This window comes from Hylobates moloch, unplaced genomic scaffold (genome assembly GCF_009828535.3).
Source record: "Hylobates moloch isolate HMO894 unplaced genomic scaffold, HMol_V3 SCAFFOLD_22, whole genome shotgun sequence".
Taxonomy (NCBI): Eukaryota; Metazoa; Chordata; class Mammalia; order Primates; family Hylobatidae; genus Hylobates; species Hylobates moloch.
The window spans coordinates 1974613-1985099 of record NW_026652297.1 but is presented as its reverse complement, the minus strand read 5'-3'; the positions used below and the strand labels follow the sequence as shown (position 1 = coordinate 1985099).

At 49.2% G+C, this 10487-nt stretch overlaps 1 protein-coding gene across 6 annotated transcripts in view; it reads left to right on the top strand.

The window, feature by feature from the left end:
* The window catches only part of SMARCD1 (SWI/SNF related, matrix associated, actin dependent regulator of chromatin, subfamily d, member 1), a 19091-nt gene extending 10609 nt beyond the window's left edge, over positions 1 to 8482 (top strand). For 2 of the 6 annotated variants that reach the window (XM_032143848.2, XM_032143847.2), the window contains 4 exons: positions 2201 to 2336; positions 4585 to 4707; positions 6443 to 6544; positions 6676 to 8481. In XM_032143848.2, coding sequence (XP_031999739.1) covers positions 2201 to 2336; positions 4585 to 4707; positions 6443 to 6544; positions 6676 to 6729 — 415 coding nt within the window. In that variant the 3' untranslated portion in view covers positions 6730 to 8481. Of the gene's footprint in view, positions 1 to 2200; positions 2337 to 4584; positions 4708 to 6442; positions 6545 to 6675 lie in introns of all 6 variants that reach the window. The other 4 variants (XR_009211627.1, XR_004246196.2, XR_009211626.1 and 1 more) reach the window with 4 other exon arrangements.
* Positions 8483 to 10487: the final 2005 nt, after the last annotated feature.

Genomic DNA, 10487 nt, shown 5'->3' with positions numbered 1-10487 from the left:
GTTGACCAGCATGGTCTCGATCTCTTGATCCCGTGATCCACCCGCCTTGGCCCCCCAAAGTGCTGGGATTACAGGCGCGAGCCACCACGCCCGGTGGGCCTTTTTTTTTTTCTTTTGACCCTGAACCTACAAGATGACAGAGGGGGAGGGGGAAAAAAAGAAAAAAGATAAGACCCTGAACCATCACTTACACAGTAGTAACTCCTGAACCTATAAATTAGGTCAGTAGAATTTGGTCTGTCCTGTATTCCTATGCTTAAAGTTAGACCACTTTTAATTTTGTGTTTGACTTTATTTTTGGGGTCAATTTTAGTTTAAAAGGGAGAAAGCCAGGCACTGTGGCACATTCCTGTAGACCCAGCTACTCCAGAGGCTGAGGTGGGTAGATCACTTGAGTCCTGGAGTTTGAGTCCAGCCTGGGCAACATAGTAAAATCCTGTCTCTGAGACAATAAAAAAAGGTTTGTTTGGCTGGGCACAGTGGCTCACGTCTGTAATCCCAGCACTTTGGGAGGCCGAGGCGGGTGGATCACGAGGTCAGGAGATCGAGACCATCCTGGCTAACGTGGTGAAACCCCGTCTCTACTAAAAAAAATACAAAAATTAGCCGGGCGTGGTGGCGGGCGCCTGGATTCCCAGCTACTCAGGAGGCTGAGGCAGGAGAATGGCGCAAACCCGGGAGGCGGAGCTTACAGTGAGCTGAGATCCTGCCACTGCACTCCAGCCTGGGCGACAGAGCAAGACTCTGTCTCTAAAAAAAAAAAAAAAAAAATTACAAAAATTAGCTGGGCGTGGTGGTGAGCATCTGTAGTCCCAGCTACTTGGGAGGCTGATGTAGGAGAATTGCTTGAACCTGGGAGGCAGAGGTTGCAGTGAGCCAAGATTGCGCCACTGCACTCCAGCCTAGACAACAGAGTAAGACTCCATCTAAAAAAAAAAAAAAAAAAAAAATCAGGCTTCGTTTGTTTAAACATATAGAGTCTCGCTCTGTCACCCAGGCTGGAGTGCAGTGGCGTAATCTTCACTCACTGCAACTGCTGCCTCCCAGGTTCAAGCAATTCTCATGCCTCAGCCTCCCAAGTAGTTGTAATTACAGGCGTGTGCAACTTTTTGTATTGGGGTTTCACCATGTTGGCCACACTAGTGTTGAATTCCTGGCCTTGAATGATCTGCCCGTGTTGGCTTCCCAGAGTGCTGGGATTACAGGTGTGAGCCACTGCACCTGGCCAGAAAAGTTCTAAAGATTGTTATTATTATTTCTTTTTGAGACAGAGTCGCTCTCTGTTGCCCAGGCTGGAGTGCGGTGGTGTAATCATGGCTCACTGCATCCTCGACCTCCTGGGCTCAGGTGTTCCCTCCCACCTTGCCTCCTGAGCAGCTGGGACCACAGATGTGTGCCACCACGCCCAGGAATTGTTTTGAAATTTTTTGTAGAAACTGGGGTCTGTGTGGTGTAGGCTGGTCTCAAACTCATGGGCTCAAGCAGTCCTCTTACCTCAGCCTCCCAAAGTGTTAGGATTACAGGCATGAGCCACCATGGCTCGCCAAATTTTTTTTATTTTTTGAGACTGTCTCACTCTGTCACCCAGGCTGAAGTATAGTGGCATGAACTTGGCTCACTATAACCTCTGCCTCCCAGGTTCAAGAGATTCTCCTGCCTCAGCTTCCCCAGTAGCTGGGATTACAGGCGTGAGCTACCACGTCTGGCTAATTTTTAGTAGAAATGGGGTTTCACCATGTTCCTGACCTCAGGTGATCGCCCACCTTGGCCTCCCAAAGTGCTGGGATTACAGACATGGGCCACCACGCCTGGCTGCCAAGTATTTTTTTTAAAGGGAGAAAGATACATAAGAGACTGTAGCAGTGATTTCCTCTGGAGAGGAAGGAACTACTTTTCACAGGATACCTTTTGTACTGCTTGAATTTTTACCACTGAGTTTTTAAATAAATCAACTTTATTGAAGTATAATTTATATATAACCAATTATACCAATTGAAAGTGTAGTTTGAAGATTTTTGCCAGATCTGTACACCATGTAGCTGCCACAATAAAGTGTAGAACACTTCTGTCACACCCGAAAGTTCTTGGGCCCTTTTACAGTTAGCCCCTTTTCTCTTCATCCTGGGTCATCTTTTTGACCCTGTGTAATTAGGTCTTAGGGGACAAGCTCTTTACCAGGCCCCTTTGGTTTCCTGTCCAGTGTTGACCCGAATGATCAGAAAAAGACAGCTTGTTATGACATTGATGTTGAAGTGGATGACACCTTGAAGACCCAGATGAATTCTTTTCTGCTGTCCACTGCCAGCCAACAGGAGATTGCTACTCTAGACAACAAGGTAGGGGTCTGTGCCCTGGATAGTTGGGTACCACCAGCCCCTATCACAGCTTCAAGGCCTCCTTTTGATTCTTAGTATTCATTCAAAATATGGTGACACCCAGTATATGTCAGGTACTGTGCTTGGTGCTGGTTTGAGCCAGACTCAAATGAATTCTGATTGTGGGGACACTCTGAACAGCACTGAGCCTCGGTTTCTGATTTGTGGAATAGAGACCACAGTACTTTTTTTTTTTCTTTTTTCTTTTCAGGAGTCTTGCTCTCTCACCCAGACTGAAGTGCAGTGGTACAATCCCGCCTCACGGCAACCTCCACTTCCTGGGTTCAAGTGATTCTCCTGTCTCAGCCTCCCAAGTAGCTGGGATTACAGGCACCCACCATCACACCCGGCTGATTTTTGTATTTTTAGTAGAGATGGGGTTTCACCATGTTGGCCAGGCTGGTCTCCAACTCCTGACCTCAAGTGATCTGCCCGCCTCAGCCTCCCAAAGTACTGGGATTACAGGCGTGAGCCACCACGCCCAGCCCATAGTACCTATTTTAATCAGGTTGCTGTGACAATTAAATGAGGGAGTGTGTGTAAAGGCTTGAGACTGTATCTGGCACATAAAAACAACAAATGGTAACTTCTGCTACTATTATTGTTATCTGGGTTGTTATTATTAGACACGGTCCTTGCAAATAAAGCCACAAGTGCTTTGGGAACACGAAGGAGAAAGGGAGGCTTTGCTGGAAGAGTTGAGGCCCCAACTAAATCTTTCCTTTTTTTTTTTTTTGAGATGGAGTCTTGCTCTGTCGCTCCGGCTGGAGTGCAATGGCCTGATCTTGGCTCACTGCAACCTCCGCCTCCTGGGTTCAAGCAATTCTCCTGTCTCAGCCTCCTGAGTAGCCGGGACTACAGGCACGTGCCACCACACCTGGCTAATTGTTGTATTTTTAGTAGAGACGGGGTTTCACCACTTTGGTCAGGCTGGTCTTGAACTCCTGACCTGAGGTGATCCACCCGCTTCGGCCTCCCAAAGTGCTGGGATCACAGGCGTGAGCCACTGCGCCCGGCCCCAATGAAATCTTGAAGGACAAAGTGGGTGTTAATGAAAGGGCAAAAAGGATAGTAGTGCTGGGGGTATAGGAGGCAGAAGACGTTCCAGAAAGAGGGAATAGGGCATGTAAAAGTCCAGAGAAGAGAGAGAGAGCCTGGTGTCTTAAAGAAGTACGAGCCATTTAGTATGCTAGATACAGCATAGAGTGCCGAGGACGGGACGTTTTGGGAAGGAAAGCTAGATAGGAAGCCAGATGCCTAATCATGAGGAACCTTTGATTCAGGGAAAACTGGTTTATGTTTCATCCTGAAGACTGTGTAAGACAGCTGGTTGAGAGATCATTACCAGTGGAGGGACTGATGCTATTTGTATGTAGAATGATCACTTGCAGGAAGGTGGATGGAGAATAATTTGTCAAGAGGGCAGGGCTGGAGGCAGGAAGCCCAGTTAGGAGGCTGGTGCAGTAATCCACGTGAGACGTCTTGAGGCCCTAAATTTACAGTCCCGACAGTGAGGGTGGAGATAAGTAGATAGATTTGAGAGGTGTCAAGGTGGAATTGAAGGAATTTGGCCACTGTTTGGATTAGAGTGAGGGATGAATGAGAAGGAAATGTTATGATGCCTCCCAGGTCTCTAGCTTGGGTGGACAGTAGTGTTTACTATGACTGGGAAGAGGGGAGGAGGAGCAGGTATTGGAGAAAGGGTAGTGAATTTAATGTCAAGTTTAAGCAGTTGGATTGGTTGGGGTATAGAAAATAGACTCTGGGCTGCAGACTGGGGGCTCATTACCCTGTCAGTATTAATGGAAGACATACAAGTCAAAGAAATTGCCAAGAGTTGAGAACGAAACCCAGAGATGAGAGCTTATGAGACAGCCCCATATGCCAGTCCTTTTCTTCCTGAGAACACTTTTGGACCCATTTGTGCTGTGGAGTAAGTATTCATGTAGCTTTGCCCATCGTGGGCACTGGGGAGACCAAAAGGAAAGCTTTCTTCACATGAGGTATACAGAGAGACAGAAACAAGGGCAAATTACCTGCTGAAAGAATGCCAAGGGTCGGAGCAGTTGGAGCTCTATATGATGGTGCCAGCCGTGGGCAGCACGGTGACTAGGTTGAGAGTGGCATGTGGAGTTGTCAGGCACCACCTGCCATTTAACTTCTCATTTTTCTAGTTTGAAAATGGTATGAGCTTCGTTCTTCCTTTCAGATCCATGAGACAATAGAAACCATCAACCAGCTGAAGACTCAGCGGGAGTTCATGCTGAGCTTTGCCAGAGACCCTCAGGGTTTCATCAATGACTGGCTTCAGTCCCAGTGCAGGGACCTCAAGGTAAAGAACCTAGGAGAGGTCTGAAGGGACTTAGGTCAGTGAGGCACACAGCTGCTTTATTCATGTAGCAGCTGGTAGGAGACCCAGAGGAAGGAGTGAGGGGCCAGATTTTTCTTTAGTATGTTCCAGGGTCCATTTTGCAATTAAGCGGGGAAATGGGGGCAGAGCCATCAAGTGTTGATTTAGTACTTACTTTGTCTGTCACTGTGCTTCATCTTGTCAGGGATACAGAGTGGAAGACCTGATCCCTGCTTTCAAAGCAGCCTACATTCTGTCTGAAGAAACTAGGCTAGTATAGCCGGGCAACGTGGCTCACACCTGTAATCCCAGCACTTTGGGAGGCCGAGGCTGACGGATTGCTTGAGGTCAGGAATTTGAGACCAGCCTGGCCAACATGGCGAAACCCCGTCTCCACTAAAAATACAAAAACTTAGCCAGGCGTGGTGGTGCGCGCCTGTAATCCCAGCTACTTGGGAGGCTAAGGCAGGAGAATTGCTTGAACTCAGGAAGCAGAGGTTGCAGTGAGCCAAGATCATGCCGCTGCACTCCAGCCTGGGTGACAGAGAGAAACTCTGTCTCAAAAAAAAGAAACTAGGCTAGTATGATACAAAATAGTAAACCATATAAGACATTATCAGGCCAGGTGCAGTGGCTCACGCCTGTAATCCCAGCACTTTGGGAGGCTGAGGAGGGCAGATCACCTGAGGTCAGGAGTTTGAGACTAGCCAGGCCAACACGGTGAAACCCCATCTCTACTAAAATACAAAAATCAGCCAGGCGTGGTGGGGAGTGCATGTAATCCCAGCTACCCGGGAGGCTGAGACAGGAGAATCACTTGAACCCGGGAGGAAGAGGCTGCAGTGAGCTAAGATCGCGCCACTGCACTCCAGCCTGGCTGACAGAGTGAGACTCCATCTCAAAAAAAAAAAAAAAAAAAAAAAGACATTATCAGACTGACCAGGACCAATAAGATAATTCAGATAAGGGAGATCAGTGAGACTAGAATTTCTGGGGAAGGCTTCACAGAAAATTTGGGATTTGAAGACATTCCCAGAAAAGGGAGCACAGTAAGCTCAGGCAAGAAGATAGGAATGGGCACAGAGTATGAACTCATCAGTTCCCACCCCTCCTGTGCTGACTGTAACGAGTTAGAGAGGCTGAGCAGAGCAGCAAGGGAAAAGGGGTGCCAGGAAAGATCCCTGAACAAGGCAACGACTTGTTGACTGCAGAGGTGACTGGATGTTATATCCGTTTGCTGAGGCTGCTGTACAAACTACCACAAACTGGGCAGTTTTAAACAACAGGCTTGTCTCACAGTTGTGGAGGCTGGAAGTCCAAAATCAGTGTGGGCAGCGCTGCTTCCTTCCGCGAGCTGGGAGGGAGACTGTTCTGTGCATCTCTCAGCTTCTGGTACCTCAGGCGTTCCTTGGCTTGTAGGTAGTGGTCTCTGTGTGACTTCACGTTGTCTTCCTTCTGTATGTGTCTGTCTCCATGTCCAAATTTCCTCTTTTTATAAGGGAACCGACCAGTCATATTAGGGGGTACTCTAATGACCTCATCTTAACTTGAGCATCTGCAGAGACCCTGTTTCCAAATAAGGTCACATTCACAGGTACTAGGGGTTAGACTTCAACATTTTGGGGAAGGATACAATTTACCCAATAATGGGTGTGAAGGAAGGAGACAAGCCTTTTCTCCTCTCTCTTCCTCCACCCTGCATCTCCATTTCCCTCAGACAATGACTGACGTGGTGGGTAACCCAGAGGAGGAGCGCCGAGCCGAGTTCTACTTCCAGCCCTGGGCCCAGGAGGCTGTGTGCCGATACTTCTACTCCAAGGTGAGTACATGGGGTGCACGGAGGAAATTGACAAAAGGCATGGGGTTTTCACCCCTGATGGGGGTCAGTGGTGTTAGATACCAACTTCTGGTTTGTCTCATCTTCCACTCCCTTCACTATTTTCTCCTTAGGTGCAGCAGAGACGACAAGAATTAGAGCAAGCCCTGGGAATCCGGAATACATAGGGCCTCTCCCACAGCCCTGATTCGGCTGCACCAATTCTTGATTTGGGCCCTGTGCTGCCTGCCTCATAGTACCCGCCTTGGTCTTGCTTGGGGCGTTCCAGGGGTTGCTGTTGGTTCAAGGACAACACCAGAATGAAGAGGGTCTCACATTTCTGTCTCATAAGACACCTGTTAGCCTCTTCTTTCACCCTATCCCTTCCCACCCCCAGCTTCCCTTTGCCCCACAAAGTTCCCATGTGCCTGTACCCTCCCCTGGTCTGCATAGCACCTCTAGATAGTGTTAGAGAGAGAACATGTAGTGGTAATGAGTGCTTGGAATGGATTGGGCCTAAGGCCGGGTGGTCTTCAAGGGGACCAGCTACACTGATCCTGCCCTTCAGAGACCCAGGAGTTGGGAGCTTTAGCTCCTTCTCCAAGACTCAGGCCTGTGGGCACTCTATAAGCTAGTTGATCTTGGCTCTCCTGATAACAGAATCCAATTTCCTTCCTTCCCTCCACAGGTTTGGAGCAAACTCTCCCTTCACTTGTTGCCCTGTAGCACTAAAGAAACCCTGGTTCTTGGGCTCCACTGAGCCCCAGGTCAGTCCCCAGCCCTCTGGGTTGGCCTGCTCTCTCAGTGCTTCTCTCACTCCTTAGTTGGGGTCCACATCAGTATTGGAGTTTGTTCTTTATTCCTCCCTCCCAGACACTCCCTGTGGCTGCCCTTTGTGATTCCCTCAGATCTGCCCTAACCTCAGGCATTTGGGTGGGGGAATCTTGCCTTTCCCTTTCAGAGCCCCAGGGATCTCATCTGGGGAACTGTCATTGCAGCAGAGGCTGTTCCTTCCTGCTGTTCGGAGATGTGACTCATTCATTCACTCACTCCACCCTGCCTCCCCATCCCTTAATGGAGAAACAGGCCTAAAACCAAACGGGTAAAAAGCCCTGGGCCATCCCTGTCTTCCTGTCCCTTGTCTGCCCAGTTGACACCTACTGGTGACTTCTAGGGCACTGAGGAGTGAAAGCGCCTAGGGCTGGAGAATAGCGCTGAGTTGGGTTTGTGACTCTTCCCTCTCCCTGCCTCACAGGATTGTGACTCCCCAGCCCCTGCCCTCAAAGCTTCAGACCCCTCAGGTAGCAGCAGGACCTTGTGATCTTGGCCCCTTGGAACTGAGATGGTTTTTGCATCTTTCCAGGAGAGCCTCACATTCTTCTTCCAGGTTGTATCACCCCCGAGTTAGCATATCCCAGGCTCGCAGACTCAACACAGCAAGGGTGGGAGACAGCTGGGCACAAAGGGGGAATTCCGTTCAGCATGGGCTCTAAACCCACAGAACTGACAAAGCCCCTGCTTCCCCACCCCCTCCTCAGGCTCCTGCGAGCACACCCCTACCCCCAAATCCCTGCCTGTTCTACACTGGGGACAGCAGAATTTTCTCCCTATCTTCCCCTTCCTGCCGTTTTCCCTCCCTTGAAAGGTTGACACTGGACAACCTTGGGGCAGCTGAGCCCTGGCCGCCTCCTGGCTGGAACCATGAGAAGGAAGCTCAGTACTTCTGCAGTGTCCCTGTTGATCACTGTTTTTATTAACCGAATTATGTTTTTTTTCATGGACCAAAATTTTTTTTGTACTGTCCCCTTATTGATGTTACCCAGTTTTAATAAAAGAATCTTCCGAAGGATGGGTCCTCCTACCTACTGTGAGAGCTCTTCCCTGAGCTCTTCTTCCTTCAATACCGTTAGCCGTGCTTGTAGTGTTTGTTCATTTCATTGACAAGTATTTATTGAGCACCTGCTATGTGCTAGTTGTGATGCTAGACACGGGAGATAAAGTGGAAAATGAGATTTCTACGTTTGTGGACCTCAGGGTCTTACCTTAAGAGATTGCTGGGCCGGGCGCGGTGGCTCACGCTTGTAATCCCAGCACTTTGGGAGGCCGAGGCGGGCGGATCACGAGGTCAGGAGATCGAGACCACGGTGAAACCCCGTCTCTACTAAAAATACAAATAAAAAATTAGCCGGGCGTGGTGGCGGGCGCCTGTAGTCCCAGCTACTCGGAGAGGCTGAGGCAGGAGAATGGCGTGAACCCGGGAGGCGGAGGTTGCAGTGAGCCGAGATTGCGCCACTGCACTCCAGCCTGGGCGACAGAGCGAGACTCCGTCTCAAAAAAAAAAAAAAAAAAAAGAGATTGCTGTCTGCCCCAGTGGTCCAAGCAGCCTAGTTGCTGGTTGGGATTATTGGGCTTTACCGCTGGATCTTAAGAGCCCTTTCTCGACTTGTTAGGCAGGTACTAACAGGTTGGTGGCAGTCATTTTCCCCCTTGTCCATCTGAGCTCCCCAGAGCACTTGTTGGCTGGAGTGAGCCGTAGGTGCCCGTGATCCCTTAGGTTTGACGAACCTGAGCCACCTTTGGAGCAGTTTCACTTCTTCCCCAGGGCTTCTGTCTAGATGTGGGCAGGATCTGGGTGACCAGACATTGCTTTTTGTGCCTGCTACTCTTTTTTTTTTTTTTTTTGAGACGGAGTCTCGCTCTGTTGCCTAGGCTGGAGTGCAGTAGCGCGATCTTGGCTCACTGCAAGCTCCGCCTCCTGGGTTCACACCATTCTCCTGCCTCAGGCTCCCGAGTAGCTGGGACTACAGGCGCCTGCCACCACACCGGCTAATTTTTTGTATTTTTTAGTAGAGAGGATTTCACTGTGTTAGCCAGGATGGTTTCGATCTCCTGACCTCGTGATCCGCCCGTCTTGGTCTCCCAAAGTGCTGGGATTACAGGCGTGAGCCACCGCGCCCGGCCTGTGCCTGCTACTCTTTAAGGTTCCACTTTCATGGTTCAAGTAAGAGTTCAGTTTTTGTTTGCTTGTTTTCAGATGGAGTTGTGTTCTTGTTGCCCAGGCTGGAGTGCAATGGTGCGTTCTCAGCTCACTGCAACCTCCGCCTCCCGGGTTCAAGTGATTCTCCTGCCTCAGCCTCCCGAGTAGCTGGGATTACAGGCATGTGCCACCACGCCTGACTAATTTTGTATTTTTAATAGAGACGAGGTTTCTCCATGTTGATCAGGCTAGTCTCAAAACTCCCAACCTCAGGTGATCCGCCCACCGCAGCCTCCCAAAGTGCTGGGATTACAGGCGTGAGCCACCGTGCCCGGCTAAGAGTTCAGTTCTTAAGAGCACCATGGAAGTTCTGTGTTGTCATCCTCATACTGTAGACAACTAGCCCCTCCTTGGCAGTTTGGAAGACAGCTCAGGAGGGATTCCCATTAGCAATCACTTGAAACTCGCCTGCAGTTCTGCCTGCTTCCCACTTGGGGGCTCATGACTTTTTTCCTTTGTCATTATGCAAGAATGGGGTTTGGAATATAGGATCAGAGTACAACCACTTTCCAAAGTTGTAGTTTAAAAATTATCCTTTGCCTCTTTGGATGGGAACATTCTGGTATTGCCTGTTCAACATATGTAATCAAACCCACCAAAAAATCCAACCACTGTTCCTACTCCGGAACTTGGGGTTTATCAGACTTGAGAAGGGAAAGCAGAGAGGAGTGGTTGGGCCGATAACTAGTAGAGGAAATTGATGTCAAGGACATTGAAATGGCATCTGGTTTTACCCAGGCCAATTACATGTGTAATGAATGGCTGATGAGCCATTATTAATTTCAAGCAAATAATCTACAGTTTGCTCTTGGGAGAAGAGCTCTAGTGATACAGATAACTTCCTGTGATGAGCCAATTCTGAATCTCTGCACCCTCTTTATTCCCATGTAAATAAGCACATTCTTAGTC